The sequence below is a fragment of the Protopterus annectens genome, chromosome 4.part0 (assembly GCF_019279795.1).
Source record: "Protopterus annectens isolate FY-2018-M chromosome 4.part0, PAN1.0, whole genome shotgun sequence".
NCBI lineage: Eukaryota > Metazoa > Chordata > Ceratodontiformes > Protopteridae > Protopterus > Protopterus annectens.
Window position 1 is genome coordinate 241427462 of NC_056733.1, and position 21847 is coordinate 241449308.

The 21847-nt window shown below is 38.8% G+C and overlaps 1 protein-coding gene across 3 annotated transcripts in view; it reads left to right on the top strand.

Annotated features, from left to right (window-relative positions):
* Nucleotides 1–21847, top strand: part of LOC122799279 (EMI domain-containing protein 1-like) — a 1823504-nt gene that overhangs the window by 643902 nt on the left and 1157755 nt on the right. For all 3 annotated transcript variants that reach the window (XM_044068236.1, XM_044068235.1, XM_044068237.1), the window contains one exon: nucleotides 2106–2213. In XM_044068236.1, coding sequence (XP_043924171.1) covers nucleotides 2106–2213 — 108 coding nt within the window. The remainder of the gene's footprint in view (nucleotides 1–2105; nucleotides 2214–21847) is intronic.

A 21847-nucleotide genomic window follows, 5' to 3' on the forward strand; every position in this document is an offset into this window, starting at 1 on the left:
GCCTGCCACAACTGCAGATCTAAAATTTTTGTCGTGGAAAGCAGCCTTTCTGATGGCTATCACCTCTGCTAGAAGGGTTTCAGAATTACAGGCCTTGTCTATCAAACATGATTTTTCATAAAGGCAGTTTCCCTTCGGCCCAATCCATCTTTTCTTCCTAAGGTGGCTTCACCAGTCGATATCAATCAGACCATAAATTTGCTTGTGTTCTTTCCCAGGTTTATGAACAAAATAGAATACAAACTACACATGTTGGATGTTCATAGACAGTTACGATTCTGTTTACACAGGACAAAAAAATTTCCGTAAATCTGATCACTTGTTTGTTTCCTTCTGTAAACCCTTTATGGGGAAACCTGTCTCCAAGGTCGCTATAGCTAGATGGATTTCGTCATGCATCCTGCAGGTCTATAAGGAAAGAGGCATGTCTCCTCCAGGTCAAGTTAAAGCTCATTCCACCAGGTCCATGGCTACATTTGCGGCTTTCTGGTCTAGAGTGTCTTTGGATGACATTTGATCTGCAGCTACTTGGTCCTCATCTCATACATTTATTTCTCATTATAAATTGGATTTGATTTCAAGAAGGAGAGCAGCCTTTGGTTCCGCGGTGCTCTGGAATATCCTTCCATGAGGGCCTCCTAGGAGTTTTTAGTAGCTGGGGACTCTGTCCCACAGGTTGAAGACCAAATGAAGTAAACTACTTCAGATAAAGAAGTTATGTACTCACCATAACGTTCCATTGGAGGAGTTGTACTTCATTTGTCTTCAACCGTCACTCCTTCCCCCGGACCTTGGCGCATGATCAGCCTACTGGCTGCAGTATAGGTCACAAGTATATTACCAGGTTGTGTTCTAAGTATAAGTTCAGCAAACTCGATCTGTGGATGGAAGGCACTGGAGGTGTATTATGGGTAAGGGGAGGAGTCTAGAGCTCGGAGCTGATGCTAGTAATATTTGCTGGCTCGAATCCAATACGCACAGGTTGAAGACAAATGAAGTACAACTACTCAGATGGAATTTTATGGTGAGCACATAACTTCTTTTTCTTACATATTTGACTGGTAGGCACTACCCAGCATGAACAGTTTGACTTCAGCTGTGAGGGTGACAGACAGAGCTCAGTAAGGAATGTTAATTTTGGTACTATACTGTTTTATTTAACTGATTGTTTAAGAGAATGTTATTTAACATTTAGGACTGTGAAGAACATTCAAACCATGTGGGTGTATGCTACTGCAGACCTCTCATAGTGTGAGTGCAGTCACCTAGTCTACAAGCAGAGGCAATGTGTGGCTTGCCAGTTTAACTGAGGAGCAGAAACTTTTCTCAGTGGTCTGCTGGGTGTGATAAGGATAATCAGCTGTACTGAAAGCTAGTCAGTCAATTAGTGAAGGGTCAGAGTGGGGCAGTGCACTGCCTCAGTCACATGAGTAGTTGTACCACCGTTGGAATGTATTGTGTTGTAGCCGTACAAAACAATAACTAAACGTGAACATTTTAAAATACACAGGACATAGAATGCACTGTAGAATGGAGCAATGCAAATGAATAATTATTAACACATTTTCTGTTCTGTTATTGTACTTGTAGTAAAGAACAACATCTGGATGACAGGTGGAATATTTCTTCTTTCTAGCTGTCATTGCATTTGACTATGTACGTTTGGAGACATGTACATATATATATATATATATATATATATATATATATATATATATATATATATATATATATTCAAGTCCTGATGTTGGGGGAAGACTGCACCAAATGATGTAAATATTTTCCGGCTCATCTTTTGAGTTTTTGCCAAATCTAAACAAAGGTGGTTCTTAGATCAGTAATGCCACATGAATACATTTGGTAGCTTTGTTTTATTGGTTTGTTTATACTGGTTTGCATTGGAATTGTTCTTATTTTATTTTGGAAGTCAGAAATTAATTTACTTTCCAAAATGGTGGTTAAAAAACATCAGTAGCACTGTTGGAAGCTAAGGGTATCCTGGGTGTATTCAAACCTGGGCATTTAAAAAGAGGTTAAAGAGAAGTGAAGAATTTCCTGCAGTAGTCACATGAATTTACTAACTGATTATACTTTTCTTTTCACAGTATCAGAGGCATATTCAGAAGGTCAGAGACATGCTCCACATACCTCTCAGTCGAACAAACATACTTCTCAGTCACACAGACTACCTCTGAAACCAGAATCTTTTTCAGGTAAAAGTAGTTGCTTAATGTAAGTGACAAATAACTGCTATATATTGCCAATTTCTGATATTTCTATGGGTATTGCACTAAAGTGGATGTGCAGAGAGGCAGATATAGTATTTACTATAAGTATTTAAAAGTTATTTAAATCTGTATTATTAATCATTTCAGGTTTTATATTACTGCATCAACACTTAAGCTCTACATAGAGTGTTCTGTAGTATGAAGTTATTTTAATTTACTTAAGGTAAAATAAACAAACCCAAAGAATGTAATTCCGATCTATTGACATGTTTATGTGACTGCTAAAGCTACCCCACCTCATGTCTCTGTCTTTCTCTCTCTCACACACACACACACACACACACACACACACACACACACACACACACGCGCACGCACACACACACACACACACACACACACACACACACACACACACACACACACACACACACACACACACACACACACACACACACACACACACACACACACACACACACACACACACACACACACAGAGAGTAACAGTAATAGGTCATTGGTTGTACTAAAATTTTTAAATTGTATGAGCTGAAGCTTGAGCCATGGTAATACAGATTTCCTTTCAGTGGTGGTTGCTAATATATTGTTTTAAATTGCATTGTTAGTAAATTGTATCTAAGTTGCCACTGGATGTCAAAAGACATGGACACTGTGAACTTGCATTACTCTTTCTTGGTCACTTTGGAGTGACATTTATAAGCCTTGGTATGTTAAGAGGATCAACTGAAGCAAGGGGATGTGGTTTTGACACAACTGCTACAATCTTGAACTTATAGACACAAGGTGCAGGGTTTGATTCTGATCTCAGGTTATTGGTTAGGCTTAAAGATAGCCCTTCAGGGCAATTAGCTTAGCATTCACTGTTGAATCTATAAAAAGTATCCACCAAAAGGTTTCTCTAACCCTATTGCTGTGAACAGAACCTGGGAGAACCCCATTCTCGTCTGTTGCGTACAGACTGATTTCCACGATTTCCGGAAACTTCCAAACCTAGAACACTTTTTTTTAAAGAGTCCCTCCCCACTGCCAGTTCCATGGAAGGGCTGGACCTGAGATTCCAGGAATTAAATAATGTGTGGAACCTCCTGGGGGACCTGAACCATTTTGATAGTGATGCCAAGGACAGAGCCATAACTAGGATGGTGAAAGAGGTTGGCTGCTATGGGTGTAGGCTGTTGGGGGGCACAATTGATATGAGCTGATGGGTTGCGAGTACAATACCATTTGTTCGTGGTCTTCAACTTTGGTAATTCCTTTTTTTTGGTCCGCAACTTTGAGTTGATTGGGACACCCATTTGGGATCTGCTAACAGTGCAAGATGACCTAGGTATGATTCTGGCCAGGGTTGCAGTGGCCCAAAGTCAGATATTTACCACCTTCCTGTACAAGAAATATGCATGTATCCTGGCTGCCCTGAGAACAACAATGTGGCCTGTGCACTGTGTCTGACTTAATCAGGGTGGGTTACAATTTTAGCTCCCTCTCCAGATCTTGAAGAACAAAACCTACTGCCATCAGCTCAGTCACATTTATTTAAACCCCATTCCTGGATTTATGTGCAACACCCTGTCTTCTGGCTTCTCTTGACTTATACCAGTGTGGATCCCTAGTGGGCTTCCCAACCTATTAGTGAAGCATCTGTTGTGAAACTCTGCAAAGATTTCAGACGCAAGAAAGGAAACCATCCACTGAAACTAATTGTAATAATCCCCATTTAAGGCATGGATGACAGGGGTCTGACTCTAGGAAATCAGTAAAAAACAGTATTCCTGTGCAACTAGTGATACATCACTGCCCACTGAGCACCTTCCTCTGGTGACCATGTAGAGAAACTCTGAAGATAGTGCTGTGTTTGGGCCCAAGAGAAATGAAGAAAAATGAGGACCTCAGGCCACTTCTGTTGTATCATCCATAACCCCAGGCCCTGTTATCAGGCATAAATGACCAGCACACCACTGAACAGTGTCCAGCTCAACCTGAGTGAATGAGACACTTTGACTGCAAGCAGAGCTACCTTCTCCTAGTTCGTGGCGCATCCAAGGGACTTCAACTAAGACAATATCCATAACAGGGTACTTGTTATGGAATCTGTCACAAGGACCACCACTGGCCACTCATCTGTGTGTGGTAATATCTCTATAACTATGCTCTGATGTTATGTCAAAGTCACTGATGAAAACTTTGTAGGTAGATGATATGTCAAATGCCCGCAACTTGAATTGAAAATTTTGCTGTCATACCCCACATTAAAATGAAGGAACTTTCTGTGGGACTTCCATAAATTAATGTGTCAACAAGTGGTCATCATATCTAGCACATATTTCTGATTCTGTAGCTACAGAGACATGACTCACTGGTGAGTCATTATGTTGAACTTGATGAGTTGGGCTTACCTGTCAACCTAGTGCAAGAATTCTGGACAAAGGGAAAATAATAGGGGACTAAAGCCCAAAATCAGGGTCAGGTGTTAAATATTGCTCTTATAAACTTAGAAAGCTATTAGATATTACAACTGTTGCAGAGTTATGGCTACCTTCTGGGAGACATAGCAGGGGCCCCCATCATGGAGAGACTGTCTGACACTTGAGCTGTCCCTTCTGTGGAGATATCCCACTTCAGTTGCTGGGCTGCTCTGGAAGAAGAAAAGGAGGTAGCTGATGGTATCACTGAAACCTTCAACTGTACTAAGTAACTTTCTTCCCTTGCAGGTTTTCAGTAATATTCTAAGTAGTTTGACAAAAGAGGGCCTCTTCCTACAAAGAGGCATCTAGAATAACTTTCCAAAGCTTCTTCTTGAAAAAATGGGAGTATACACCGTACTATACTTTATAGACACTTAACAAACAGTGCTCTCCTGCCTAGACTTCATCAACAAAACAATACAATTTTGTTTTATTTCTTGCTACAAAAACCTTATAATTAAATTTAAAACAACCATACAAAACAAAACATTGCTTTATTAAACAAAACATATAATTTAAAACAGCCAGATAGGAATCATTCTGTGTTGTTCAACTTATAAAGAAAGTATGGCATCTATGTCCAAAGAGATCATTGTTCCACTGTATTCAGCACTCATTAGATCTATTATTTAGTACAATGTCCCCTTTGGTATGCATGTAAACAGGCACATCCAACAATTGGATCATCCACAGTGATTCCTCACTAAATCAACACAAGGTGTAAATAACATGTCCTCTGCAGACTGCCTCAAAGCCCTATCCCTGTATTCTGTCTTCTACAGGACGTTGAGAGGAGATATATGCCTAACATGCTGGAGGGATAGATTTCTGTCCCAGAGACTTCCCATACTCTGGAACAAACTACTTATCTATATCAAACAAAGCTTCTCATTAGCACTCTTCAAGAAAAATCTAGATGATTGGATGGGAGATAGGAAATTCACCCCAGGATCACTTCTATGGCTCTGCTTGACAGGGGCACAGGAAAATAATTTTCTTGGGTAGCAAAAGCCAAGGTACCATTTGGCTAGGCATATATAGGCCCTAGAGCCAATAGCCTAGTACCTACCTATGAACCTATAACATACAAGGCATCTTTGCACCCCACTATGATGGACCTTCTATATATCTGAAAAACAAACAGCACTTCTAAAGAATTAAACCTCACCTGTGATAAAATAGGACCACTGTAAAGATAGTTGTGTATCCCAGAGACTACCCCATCAATGGAGCAAGCTTACCATCCATATGAAGTAGAGTTCCTCCCTAACCCAATTCAACTTGGATCATCTGGATGGGGAACTGCAGTTCACCCCTGGTTTGGCATCTATGTCTCTAATGGATGTAGGTAACCTGTAAATGTTTCATCTCCCATACCCCTGCTTACACTACCAAATCTACCAGAATTTATCAGAGATTTTGGATGCATTGCTAGGCTTAAAAAGGCAAACGAAACGAGAAACACGAACCCGAATAAACTGTTAAAAGGCAAACTGAAATGCAATGAGAGCAGGCTTGAAATAAAAACGTTGTTTATTAAATCCAAGTAAAAGTAAGTGCTTTCGGCAAAATCAATATTCTGCCTTCTTCAGACAAAGAGCAAAATAATGAATTACACGAAGTTTTGTATGAAAACATTTGTTACAAACCAATCAAAAGCAAGTGCATTATTTAATTACTGGTTTCCAAAGAAACCTTGAAAAAGAAATAGTAAATACCAAATAGAGCCAAGTAGCTCATAGGAAATACTGCATTTGCATTTAACGAAGAGCTGCCATGAAAGGAAATGCTTTTTAAATAAAATATTAGTGTGTATACTATACAATTGTATTTGAATCTGCCTCAAGTGGGCATGATAAGCATTAATACCAGCAAAAAACATGAAAAAATATTTTTTACATAAAACCTTTTGATTATAGAAACTAGTTTAAAAGTGTATTAAAACAGTAAATAGAAGTAGACCTCATATAAACATACGCATTAGTCAAACGTATTGTTCTGTTATAAAATGCATGTGAATTTACAGCAGTAGCCAAAATACCTTGAACTACTATAAATGTTGTTGTGTTGTTCAAAATGAAAAAAAAACCGTGACGTGACTTCTTAAGAGGTCGTAAAAGTTAGTAAACATTGATCTAATTATAACTCCAGTGAAGTATTTATATGCAAATGGTACAATATACTAGAAACTATTGAACCGACATAATGTCACATTTCTACACTTGATAAATATGAGAGCATAAATATAAAAAGTGAGATGAAGTATATATACAGAAATTTCCACAGTTTAGTTTTTTGTGTGTAAAAAATCGAAATTCATGTAAATAAAAATTTGTTGTGAATAAAAATTTGTATTTAATATAATATATCAGGGTATTAACTTAAATCTAAAAAATAATATTACAAGGTTACCTGTTGTAAGAAAGCCACTTTAGAACACATTTAATTGAAAGGGCATCATTAATACCTGGCGTAAGATGGGCTCTGGTACGAATCTGCCATAAAAGTTCGTCAATTTCTAGGTGAATTTTCCAAGGGCCACCCCTTATTTCTGGATTTCTTTGTTGCAAAACAATAAAACTGAAATTATGTCCATTGTATTCTGCAATATGCCTAGCTAAAGCATTAGTTTAATCTTGCCTAGCAATAGCATATAAATGTTCATATATTCTAGTTTTGATCTTGCGCTCAGTTTTTCTGATGTAAAATGCTTTACAAAAATTGCACAGGGCTACATAAATGACAGATTTTGTTTCACAATTATAATGATTGTCCACCTTGTATTCCTTACCATTAATACTGAAATGTGTCCCAACCTTGATGTATTTACATTGGGCACATGAGCCACACTTAAACTTACCTTGTGGACGATTTGAATTAGATTTTTTCTTAGACCTCTCTAAAATTATTTTTAAATTGTCACCCCTCCTATAGGTTATTATAGGTTTGTCTCCTAGGAGGTTAAAGAGGTTCCTATCATTTTTTATTATGTCCCAATTTTTGTTGATAATCTCTTTGATTTGATAGTAATCTAAAGAGAAAGTGTGCAAAACACTAGTGCAATACTTGTTGTTATCCGGTTTATTTCTCCTAAAATTTCCATCCATAACTAAAATGTCATCAAGAATAATACCTGTTTTATTGGTATCATAGCTAGATAAGAGAGGAAGGAAATAACCTTCATCTCGTTTACGAGACACTTCAGAAATTATACTCGTGATCAAGTTAGTTGGGTAACCCCTAGATTTAAACATGTTCATTAGTTTGTTGCATTCAACATCAAAATCATGGTCATCTGTAACCATCCGTGCCGCCCTGACAATCTGGCCTTTTACGACAGATCTTTTTTGGTGATATGGATGGTTACTTGAAAAGTGTAACAAAGAATTGGAATACGTAGGTTTCCTATAGATGACACTTTTAAATCTATGGTTGATTGTGTCTTTAATGAGAAGAATATCTAAATAATTAATCTCAGTGTCAGCTATATTGTATGTGAACTGAAGAAAATCTGTCATTTTAGTTATCCTATCTACAAAGGAAGGAATAACCTCCTTGTTGCCTTCCCAAATACAAAATATGTCGTCCTGGTACCTAGTGTACGAGGTGACGTGTTTTTGAAACAACTGATCTTTGAAGAAGAGTGTGGCCTCCCAATGCGCCATGACTGCATTCGCAAATGTACCACCACAAGGGGAGCCCATAGCTACCCCTGATGTTTGCAGATAAAAGTTGTTCTCAAACGTAAAAAAGTTATTAGCTAAAACTAGCTCCAACAAGGTCTCGACAAGATAAATAGTATAATCACTAACATTTTTTGCTGACATGAATTCCCTCACCCAAGTGAGCCCAGTCGTTTGGGGTATAACAGTATATAGGTCCTTGACATCTATGGTCAAGAACACTGCGTCAGTAGTATACCTTTGTTTACTTATGTTCTCTAAAAAGGACCAAGAGTCTTTACATATATGTACCTCACTTTCGATGAGGGGTTTTATGACACTGTCAACAAATTTAGCACATGCGTGAGTGATAGTTCATTGGAGCGCTAATAACGGTTTATCAGCAGGGGATAATACCCCAGCAGTTGACATCGACCACAACCGTTTGATCCCAACTACGGCTGGCTGTCTACAAGTGGGTAATACATCTTTTGGCCCTCAGCTGCGTGGGGGCAATGATGGGATTCCTAATAATAACGGGATTCCAGTGATAACTAATTTTTTGGATAACAATAATTTTTTCAGTCAAGGATCGAATTTCCACGTTGAACCTACAACAACAAATGATGGTGAGAATTTCAATTTAAGTGACAAAATTGATCAGTTTGACAATAAGTTATATAAATGTAAAAAACTCCAGTTAGAAGTTTCATATTTAAATGAATGCATTAGAAATAAGATAATTCCAAAGGGCCTTCGCCAGTGGCGGTTTCCCGCTGGCTTGTCCGATAACTCTCCTTTCTACCAAGAATTAATTGACTTGTTTGATCGACAAGGGATAGAGTTTTTGAAGGCACTTATTACCTTTTATTCTAAGGACATTTCTAATTTGACAGTAGAATTGGAGTCTTTAGAACATGATATTGTATCTGATAGTGACTTTCTCCGTTATAAATATGAGTATTGCCGGATTTTTTCCAGCATCGAGGCAAGTTATTATTCACCAAGAAAAAGAAACTATCTAGAAACATAAATGACTATTCTAATAAATGTGACTATCCCAGACTCTCCTTTAGGGCACAAACACCTTCTAATGAGAATATGGAACATGCTCAACAGAATGTTGAAGCTATTTTAACGAATAATAACAATAATTCTAACAATTCCAATCACTATAATGAGCCAAGACAGGTTTCAAGAAGGAGCCCTAGATTTAACAACAATAACACCAATAATAATGTCCATAACCAAGGAAATTTGTCTGATGGTGGGTCTAGGGACAATAATCAATCACAAAACCATCCTATGGAAGGTACAAACCAACAGAACTATCAGGATTTTTGTCCGGCCAACAACCCTCGGGGCAACAATCGCTCCCGAGTCCAGTCACAGAACAACACGAGGAACAAGAGACGGGGACGGAGGAGATGATTGAAATCCCTGACTTTGGTTCGCAACCGAAATTACACATAAGTACTAACCATGACTTTACTGTCTATAATTACACACTTTTAGACATTCAACAAGACATGGTGGACTTTTTGGCTAAAGACCTTACTTTTGTCCCTGGACAACACATGGACATAGGGAGAACTATCATCAATTTGAAGGTGTTTGCACGGAAAATCAACTTAAATTCACTAATGGGCAATGACACTAATATGGTCAATATTCTAAGGGTTTCTAGTTCATATAACCCACCTCTTCACTCCATTTTAAACACATTTGAAAAAATTTGTGAGATGGATCTTTGGGCAATCAAAAATCAAGTAATGTATGGTAATCAAAGATATCCCAGTAATATCACCCCATTAGAATGGGATTTCCTCCGCCTTTTGAAGGATTGTAGTATCAGGGTTATAAAACCGGATAAGGGTGGAGGTGTGGTTTTCATGGACCACTGTAAATATGTAGAATACATGATGGAGCACCTAGATACACCAGCCTATAGAAAGGTCTCTCTGAACGAAATACATGTCGCATATAAAAAAATCAACAACATCTTGAATGATTTATTTTTAGAAGGGTGTATAGATGCAGATGTTTATAGATATCTAAACATGGCGGCTCCAAGAATTCCAGCCTTTTTCGGCACACCTAAACTTCATAAACGCTTACATGCACCCCCTTTCAGACCTATAGTCGATGGGAGGGGTTCTATCACTCACGCATGTGCTAAATTTGTTGACAGTGTCATAAAACCCCTCATCGAAAGTGAGGTACATATATGTAAAGACTCTTGGTCCTTTTTAGAGAACATAAGTAAACAAAGGTATACTACTGACGCAGTGTTCTTGACCATAGATGTCAAGGACCTATATACTGTTATACCCCAAACGACTGGGCTCACTTGGGTGAGGGAATTCATGTCAGCAAAAAATGTTAGTGATTATACTATTTATCTTGTCGAGACCTTGTTGGAGCTAGTTTTAGCTAATAACTTTTTTACGTTTGAGAACAACTTTTATCTGCAAACATCAAGGGTAGCTATGGGCTCCCCTTGTGGTGGTACATTTGCGAATGCAGTCATGGCGCATTGGGAGGCCACACTCCTCTTCAAAGATCAGTTGTTTCAAAAACACGTCACCTCGTACACTAGGTACCAGGACGACATATTTTGTATTTGGGAAGGCGACAAGGAGGTTATTCTTTCCTTTGTAGATAGGATAACTAAAATGACAGATTTTCTTCAGTTCACATACAATATAGCTGACACTGAGATTAATTATTTAGATATTCTTCTCATTAAAGACACAATCAACCATAGATTTAAAAGTGTCATCTATAGGAAACCTACGTATTCCAATTCTTTGTTGCACTTTTCAAGTAACCATCCATATCACCAAAAAAGATCTGTCATAAAAGGCCAGATCGTCAGGGCAGCATGGATGGTTACAGATGACCATGATTTTGATGTTGAATGCAACAAACTAATGAACATGTTTAAATCTAGGGGTTACCCAACTAACTTGATCACGAGTATAATTTCTGAAGTGTCTCGTAAACGAGATGAAGGTTATTTCCTTCCTCTCTTATCTAGCTATGATACCAATAAAACAGGTATTATTCTTGATGACATTTTAGTTATGGATGGAAATTTTAGGAGAAATAAACCGGATAACAACAAGTATTGCACTAGTTTTTTGCACACTTTCTCTTTAGATTACTATCAAATCAAAGAGATTATCAACAAAAATTGGGACATAATAAAAAATGATAGGAACCTCTTTAACCTCCTAGGAGACAAACCTATAATAACCTATAGGAGGGGTGACAATTTAAAAACAATTTTAGAGAGGTCTAAGAAAAAATCTAATTCAAATCGTCCACAAGGTATGTTTAAGTGTGGCTCATGTGCCCAATGTAAATACATCAAGGTTGGGACACATTTCAGTATTAATGGTAAGGAATACAAGGTGGACAATCATTATAATTGTGAAACAAAATCTGTCATTTATGTAGCCCTGTGCAATTTTTGTAAAGCATTTTACATCAGAAAAACTGAGCGCAAGATCAAAACTAGAATATATGAACATTTATATGCTATTGCTAGGCAAGATTAAACTAATGCTTTAGCTAGGCATATTGCAGAATACAATGGACATAATTTCAGTTTTATTGTTTTGCAACAAAGAAATCCAGAAATAAGGGGCGGCCCTTGGCAAATTCGCCTAGAAATTGACGAACTTTTATGGCAGATTTGTACCAGAGCCCATCTTACGCCAGGTATTAATGATGCCCTTTCAATTAAATGTGTTCTAAAGTGGCTTTCTTACAACAGGTAACCTTGTAATATTATTTTTTAGATTTAGGTTAATACCCTGATATATTATATTGAATACAAATTTTTATTCACAACAAATTTTTATTTACATGAATTTCGATTTTTTACACACAAAAAACTAAACTGTGGAAATTTATGTATATATACTTCATCTCACTTTTTATATTTATGCTCTCATATTTATCAAGTGTAGAAATGTGACATTATGTCGGTTCAATAGTTTCTAGTATATTGTACCATTTGCATATAAACACTTCACTGGAGTTATAATTAGATCAATGTTTACTAACTTTTACGACCTCTTAAGAAGTCACGTCACGTTTTTTTTTCATTTTGAACAACACAACAACATTTATAGTAGTTCAAGGTATTTTGCTACTGCTGTAAATTCACATGCATTTTATAACAGAAAAATACGTTTGACTAAGGCGTATGTTTATATGAGGTCTACTTCTATTTACTGTTTTAATACACTTTTAAACTAGTTTCTATAATCAAAAGGTTTTATGTAAAAAAATGTTTTTCATGTTTTTTGCTGGTATTAATGCTTATCATGCCCACTTGAGGCAGATTCAAATACAATTGTATAGTATACACACTAATATTTTATTTAAAAAGCATTTCCTTTCATGGCAGCTCTTCGTTAAATGCAAATGCAGTATTTCCTATGAGCTACTTGGCTCTATTTGGTATTTACTATTTCTTTTTCAAGGTTTCTTTGGAAACCAGTAATTAAATAATGCACTTGCTTTTGATTGGTTTGTAACAAATGTTTTCATACAAAACTTCGTGTAATTCATTATTTTGCTGTTTGTCTGAAGAAGGCAGAATATTGATTTTGCCGAAAGCGCTTACTTTTACTTGGATGTAATAAACAACGTTTTTATTTCAAGCCTGCTCTCATTGCGTTTCAGTTTGCCTTTTAACAGTTTATTAGGCTTAAAAAGGCCCCAGCGGACATTAGCCTAGTACACATGTATGAGCCTATGAACCTATGAAGGTTAATTCGAAAGAACACATGCATTTGTTATGCATGGATATAAAAAAGTGTAGCGGTAATGGGGTAGGGCCCATAGATTAAACGCAACTCTTAGTCCAAAGTATATCTAGTCTGCCACTGCTGCCAAACATCCACCCCCATCCTGTTGCTGTTGAGTTCATTCATTCTTTATCCTGTGAGGGACATTTTAAATCAAAGATGCTAAAGTCACCTAGAGGTGGCTGTTATCCAGGCAGGCATAAGGGTCTGTACAGTTCTAGCTTTAAGTAACACTCTGTCTCGTGATTCTGTTATGCCAGAGTGTGAGGAGTACTCACATGCTTTTGTCCTGAGGGGTCTGACGTAACCCTCCAGGCCATGGCTGTTTGAGTGTATCAGAATTAATTCTAATACTTCCTAAATGTACCACTGGCTGTGGAACTACACAGTCATCACCCAGCACAAAAGGCCACGTCATCCACATTAATAAGAAACATCTGATTATTGAAAGCAAACACATCCCCTGATGACTGATGTGTGCACCAACATCACAGTGGAAGCTTGAGGGACTTCTCTGTTAACTATGTATACTTCTGCACATGTGCAGCAGAAACTACCATTACCAACTTGGCAAAGTCAAGCATACATTCCAACTCACAATGCTTCATGTCATTCATCTGCTTACACAGTTATCAAACAGTACCCTTCCCACAAAAAGGTAGGGCTAATAGCCAGCCACTCAGTTCTACCCCCCCCCCCCCAACACCGGCTTGGCTTCTTCAGTTTCCAAGCTGCATATCATTCTATGGCCATCTTGGCCACACTCAGTACTTTATCCCTCTGTATCAAGGCAGTATAGAACTACTCAATGATTCTTAACAGGGAAACGTTTCATCTTGTCAGTTTTAACTAAATAACATTCATCTCAGTGATTGGTTTTAGCTGTAGAAAATCACTGCTTATATGGCAGTGATAAGATTTGTATGAAGTTTTCTCTTTTCATTATGGTTGTGTGACCAAGGAGCTAGATATTGAATTAAAGGAGTGTGGTCTGTTTTTTTTTTGTTTTGTTTTTTATCTGGCTGATGTAGACATTTGCCAAGTGGACCAATGAGCTGATCCAGGAAGGGTCAAACATTTAATGAGTTTTGTTGAAGGTATAACACATATATACTAAAGAAAAAGAAAAATGTTCAAAAGAATATGTTTGTTAAAAATAAGTAAACAAGCTCTCTGTTGGCACTTTTTAAATGGAAAGTGCTGGTATGAAATCAGAAAGCAAAGAGACAGCACAATTTATTATAATGCAAAGAAAAGATCTGAGTTAAATATTTCATTTAAGTTAGATGTAGGTGTAGATGGTAATACTTTATCAGAAAATACTTTTATAGCATTTGGACTGAAAGAAACTGAAATGAAAACATTGTACACATTATTAATATACTCAAGACACAAAGAAAACTCACCAAGTTCAAAGCTGTTGATGTGCGAATATAAAAATAAAAATAATAAAGTCCTTTCCTGATAGTAGTAATGAGTGAAGAAGTTAAAGAACCATTGTGGATAAAAAAATGAAAAAAATGTTTTTTATCTTGTCTTGAAGTTCTACACAATCCAAACATAACAGCACCACAATAACTATTTAATTTTTTCTAATCCAGAGGCATACATCCTGTCATGAGCTTGCTTTCATAGAAGCTACTTTGAGCCCATAATGCATTATAAGGGTACAGATGATGAAATTAATGTGCCCTAGTCTTTTCTGTCAGATCACATTTCCATTTGCTGAGAGTGGGTAGCTGTGATAATTACTGGTTACGTTGAAAATTATCAGTAAAATGTTGGTTTGCAGTGACTCTGACAAATTTATTTCAAATATATGTGTTGCACAGTGTGTAAAAGACATCCTATAGAAAGGCCTCACTGAGACCAATGACTGGTATCGAAACCATGGCCTTAAGCTTAATGCCAAAAAATGTGTCGTCATCCCCTTTGGTAAAAACTCAGTTCCCACTAATTACCACATCAGTGAGAGCCCACTGAAAACTGAGGGTGTTATAAGAGATCTGAGGACACAGATTGGCAGCAACCTCTCCTTCGACCACCACATTGCCACTGTGGTCAGAAAGTCCTTCTATTTGGCACATCTCATTACCAAGGGTTTTGCATCCAGGAAGAAAGCATTCATGATCATCTCAATACTCTTCCCTCATTAGACCAATCATCGAGTATAATGCCCCATTTGACATGTACCTCACTAGACACCTGCATCAGCTGGAGGGACCACAGACATACCTCATGAAGAGGATCCTAGGCATTAAACACATGTCCTACACAGACAGACTCAAAAGACTTCAGCTACTCTCTGTCTCGTATCACCTACTTAGAGTTCTACTTACAGTCATCCCTCTCCATAAAGGGGAAGTAACTACAGACCCTGGGAACTATCGCCCCATTAGCCTGACGAGTCTGATATGCAAAGCTATGGAACGCATCATCATGGACCTAATAAACAAAGATATAGAGAATCTCCAATCTCTGGATCCCACACAGTTTGTTTTTGTGAAGGGTAGATCATGCCAGCTCAACTACGTCAGCTTCTTTGAGTCAGTCACCAGAGCTGTGGATGAAAGCAATGTGGTTCATACAGTCTACCATGATCTGGCCAAGGCCTTTGATACCATTCCCCACTCAGGAATCATAGAAAAACTCACTAAGCTAGGCATCAACCCCCTATATCATAAGGTAGGTTGCAAACTGGCTCCCAAGTAGAACCCACAGTGTGAATGTAGATGACTCCAAGTCAGACTGCTAACTAGTCATGAGTGGAGTCCCACAAGGTTCGGTTCTGGGTCCTCTCCTGTTTGGTTTCTACTTCTGTGAAGTCCAGGCCAACACAAAGGGACTCTGGCTGACAAAGTTAGCAGATGATTGGAAGTTGGGAGCTATTATTAACACCCTGAGCAAAGTTGACATCCTACAGAAAGGCCTCACCAAGACCAACGACTGGTGTCAAAACCTGGCCTTAAGCTCAATGCTAAAAAATGTGTCATCATCCCCTTTGGGAAAAACCTGGTTCCCATGAATTACTATATCGATGGTAGTCTACTGAACACAGAAGGTGTTATAAGAGATCTGGGAACACAGGTTGACAGCAACCTCTCTTTTGGCCACCACATTGCCACTGTGGTCAAAAAGTCCTTCTATGTGGTACATCTCATTACTAAGGGTTTTGCATCCAAGAAGAAAAAGGTCATTGTCTCCCTCTACTCTTCCCTCATTAGGCCAATCATTGAGTACAATGCCCCACTTGGCATGTACCTCACTAAACACCTGCAACAACTGGAGAGGCCACAAAAGTACCTCACAAGGAGGATCCTAGGCCTTAAACATTTGTTCTATATTGACAGACTAAAAAAAACTCCAACTATTCTCTCCCTCATATCACCTATTTAGAGGTGATCTCTGCTTGACTTACAAAGCCATGTCTGACCCAGTTCTGTTAGAAATGCTACATCTCAAGAAATCCCAGTCCCTCCGCACCACCCGCTCCAGAGGCCTCAACCTCATTACCACAATCAACAGAGCATGCTGGAGGGACAGGTTCATAACCCAGAGACTGCCCATGCTATGGAACAGACTTCCCATACATGTCAAGCAGAGCACCTCACTGGCTCTCTTCACGAGAAATCTTGATGAGTGGATGATTAATAGAAAATTCACCCCAGGGATAACTCCAGTGGCTTTACTCAACAGAGGCACTGGGAACTAAGGTTGGGTGGCACGATGCCAGGGTAATCCTATGGGCTAGATTTGTAAAGCCTCCAGGGCCATTAGCCTAGTACACACCTATAAACCTATGAACCTATGATCTCTGCTTGACTTAAAAGGCTATGTCTGACCCAACTCTGTTAGAAATGTTACATCTAAGGAAATCCAATCCCTCCGCACCACACACTCCAGAGACCTCAACCTCATTACCACAATCAACAGAACATGCTGGAGGGACAGGTTCCTTACCCAGAGACTGCCACATGCTCTGGAATAGACTTCCCATACATGGCAAGCAGAACACCTCACTGTCCTACTTCAAGAGAAATCTTGATAAGTGGATGGGAAATAGAAAGTTCACCCCAGGGATCACTCCAGTGGCTGTACTTGATAAAGGCACTAGGAACTAACATTGGGCGGCACAATGCCAGGGCACTTCTATGGGCTAGGGTTGTAAACGCTCCAGGGCCTTTAACCTAGTACACACCTATGAACCTATGAAGAAATAGTTGAGATAGCATAATCTTTTTAAAGAGCTGCAAAGTCACAAAAGCTTGAATGATTTATGGCCCATGAGGGATTGAAAGAATGCAGGTGCAAATAACAATACACAGAAAAAACACCTAATAATCCTTAAAAAGTAAGACGCTTTATGATGTCAGTGTGTGTGGAATATCAGATAAATGCTACTGATAATTATGTGTTTGTTTCCTCGACAAGAATCTTTCAAATATGGTAGGTAAAATGAAGTAAGAGCAAGAGAGAAGAATTCCAGATGAGAGTATCATGAGATTTCCTTCAACCCCAAAATGATCTGCAGTTTGGAAGCTGAACTGATACAGTTGAAGAGAACAGCAGTACATAGAGGAGAAGAAATGTCTAAAAGATATTTTTTAAATATGTGAAAGTATGGCATCATTCTTTATTGAGAAAAACACATTCTAGGGAAAGGAAGTGCTTTTAAGATGTAGTTTTGCTGCAGTTTGCCTTGTATTTTGGCCTTTAGGTTTGTACGAAGTTGGGCATGGTGCAGTGCATTCATAGTGTATAAGGGCAGAGCATAGGTATATAAGAACAGTCACTCAGTCACAGACCCATTTCAAATACTGTAGCGAGGGGTAGCAATAGTATGTCACACAAGTATGCTGATTTATTTATATAGTGTCCCAAAGAAAATCACACCAAACACTCTAATAATGGGTGATTTCAACTATCCCACCATTAACTGGGAAAACTACTCATGTACCAACTCCTTTGCTCAATGCTTTCTGGAATTCATAAACTCCAATGCCCTGGATCAATTTATCCACACCCCCACCAAGGGCAACAATATCCTAGATCTAGTCATTACCAACATGAATGACCGGTGTTCCACACCTGAAGTCAACACCTCATTGGTCCAATCCGACCATAAGCTAATTACCCTAGATATCCACATCCTGCCCCCACCCCCCCATTAAGGAAACCACGGTAAAAAATTTCTCCAAAGCCAACTTCATACTTCTTAAGACAGAAGTGGTGAACTTTATGACACCCATGCAGATGGACAGTAGTGTTATGACTACTGAATCCTACACAATTGCACTTTATAAGCACTTACACGAGTGCATGGATCGTGCTATCCCAAACAGAACCAAGAAGCTATCCTCCAATAAAAGGAAGCCAGTCTGGTGGTCCCCTGCCATAAACAAACTGTATAACAGAAGAAAGAAACTGTTGCAAAAGAGAGTAAAATCCCATGAGTGGAGGAGCTCCCTGGTCAGCCTCAGTAAGAAGCTGCGATCCCTGATAACATCCTCCAAATCTAGTTATGAAAACAAAATTGCCACTGATTCTAAAGACAACCACAAAGCATTCTATAGCTATGTCAAGAATCTCAATGGCAACACTCAGATCTGCTGTGAGTTACAGCACAATGGCACTAAATATACAGACTCAACTGATATTGTCAACATCCTGGTAGACAGGTTCAGTGCTAACTTTACCCCCCTCTCACCCCCTAAAGAGCCCATCGCTATACCGGAAGAATGCAAAGTTCTTGTAATCACAGCTGCACAGGTAAAGACCACACTCTCCAAAGCCAAGAACACAGCATCCATGGACCAGACAACATCCCAGGCTGCGTTCTACACGAACTACAGAACGAACTGGCACCCCACCTAAGTACCATGTTCAATCATAGCCTCACCTCAGGCTTTGTGCCCGCTGAATGTCGCACAGCGACTGTTATCCCACTCCACAAGGGGGGAGCCACCATGGACCGCAGGAACTACCGCCCCATTAGACTGATGAGCCTGGTCTGCAAGGCCATGGAACTTATCATCATGGAACTTATAAGCAAAGACATTGGTAATCTCCAAACTCTGGACCCCACCCAGTTCGGGTTTGTAAAAGGCAGATCATGTCTCCCAAACCTGTTAGACTTCTTTGAAGCAGTCACCAAAGCCGTAGACAAGGGTAAGGTGGTTCACACAGCCTATCTAGATCATGCCAAGGCTTTCAACACCATCCCTCACTCTGGAATTATAGATAAACTTGCTAAACTAGGTATAAATCCCTATGTCACAAGATGGGTTGCCAACTGGCTCACTGACAGAATCCACACTGTGAAAGTAGAAAACTCCAAATCTGACTTCAGACCAGTGACAAGTGGGTTACCACAGGATTCAGTCCTGGGTCCTCTCCTGTTTCGTATCTACTTCTCTGAAGTACAGGCTAACACAAAAGGTCTTTGGCTAACGAAGTTCACAGATGAATACAAACTAGGATCCATAATCGAAGCTCCTAACGATGTGCACATCCTACAAAAGGACCTCACTGAGACAGATGCCTTTGATAATCACATTGCCACAGTAGTCAGGAAATCCTTCTACATGGCACACCTCATCACAAAAGGTTTCTCATCCAGAAAAAAAGAGGTCATTGTTCCCCTCTACTCATCACTCATTAGACCCATTATAGAGTACAATGTCCCTTTTGGTATGTACCTCACAAGACATCGACAACAACTGGAAAGGCCGCAGAAATACCTCACAAAGAGGATTACCAGCCTCAAACAGATGCCCTATGCAGACAGTCTCAAAAAACTGCAGCTTTACTCCGTCGCATATCGCCTACTCAGAGGTGATCTCTGCCTAACATACAAAGCTATGTCAAACCCAGAGCTGTTGGACTTGCTCCACTTAAAAAAGTCCAAATCCCTCCGAGCTGCATGCTCTAGGGACCTAAACCTTCTCACCACAATAAACAGAACATGCTGGAGGGATAGATTCCTGTCCCAGAGAATTCCCATACTCTGGAATAAACTACCTATCTATATCAAACAAAGCTCCTCATTAGTACTCTTCAAGAAAAATCTTGATGATTGGATGGGAAATAGGAAGTTCACCCCGGGGATCACTTCTGCGGCTCTGCTCGACAGTGGCACAGGCAAATAATTTTCTTGGGTGGCAAAAGCCAGGGTACCTTTTTGGCTGGGCTTATATAGGCCCTAGGGCCGATAGCCTAGTACCTACCTATGAACCTATGAACCTTAGATAAAACCAGATGCAGTGCCAGCAATGCATGCCCAAAGGCAAGTACCAGTCGTTCTCAGGAACAGAACTGAGCAATTGCTAAAATGAATGGAAAGTTTACATAACATTAAAGAAGGCAGAACAACAGAATGCATACATAGTATTGTGTTTTTTGTGAATCAAGACAGGATTTATATTTGTGTTTGCCACACACCTGAATAAGGTAATTGAAAGAGAGCATTGTCCAATGCTTTCAGTTGAAGAACTGGTTTCATCTTTACATAGTGGTATTTTTTCAGTTGTAGATGCAAACTAAGGGTGTATTATAGAAAAAAAGCTAGGTGAAAAGAACGTGCCAAATTTGTGCATTTTTATAACAGTAGGAGGGTAAAGATTCATTGTAGTTTTGTTTGGTATCTCATCAGTGACAGATCTATTTCAAAGAGCCATTGCACAAGTAATTGAAGGCTTGGAATGTATTGTAAGTATAAGGGATAAAATACTAATGTGAAGCCAAATACAAGACAAACAGGATAAGAGACTGATACAATTGCAGAAATTCCAGAATGAAACAAAATCATTTTAAATTAAATGAGTATGTGTAAAAGAAAAGTGTCAAGTTTGAAATATATGAATTGTATTCTAGCAGAACTGAAGCCAGACTTGGGGAAAGTCATAAAAGTAGTGCAGATGTCATAACCAGGAGACACGTAGGCATTAATGGGATTTACAACAATGATGTATTGTCATGTGGAATTTATACATAGCATACCCGCGGTAATAGCTACACCTATTAGAAATGTGGTGGAACAAAATACTACTTTGGAATAAAGCTGTACTTGGGAAAATAATTGCAAAATGCCCAACAAGCTAATAACAGAAGCACCTAATTTGAAATATTATTATGCTATAAGGACGCCCAGTTGTGTTTGGTATAGGTGTAGTCATCCCACAGGGAAAAAAAGACCAGTTGCCTGGGCATCAAGAGCATTTACATGTACGCAGAAGAGATGTTGTGCTCAGAGAAAAAAAGGGTTGTTAGAAAGTGTATAGACGTGAGAAATTCCATGAAAATATTTATTGCAAAAAGTACAAAATAGACAGACCAGAAACTGCTACAAATCATGTTCTGAAAGTCTTTGTATAAGGCACCGCCAAGATTGCTGAAGTTGTTGCTTAACCTGCAGAAATATGGTATGAAAGTGAAGCAAAATACCAGGCTAAAACTATGACCAGCAGGTAATGTTGCTAGAACAAATGTGCCTTTAGGTAGTACAACAAATACAAATGACAGAAGAAAAAGTAAACAAAAAAGTCAAAAGATGTACTTACACTGGCTTGGAAATCCAGTTACATTTCAGTGATAGGTTGACAAGAACAAAAGTCGTTGTCAAAATAGCAATGCAGTCCTACTTTTCATTC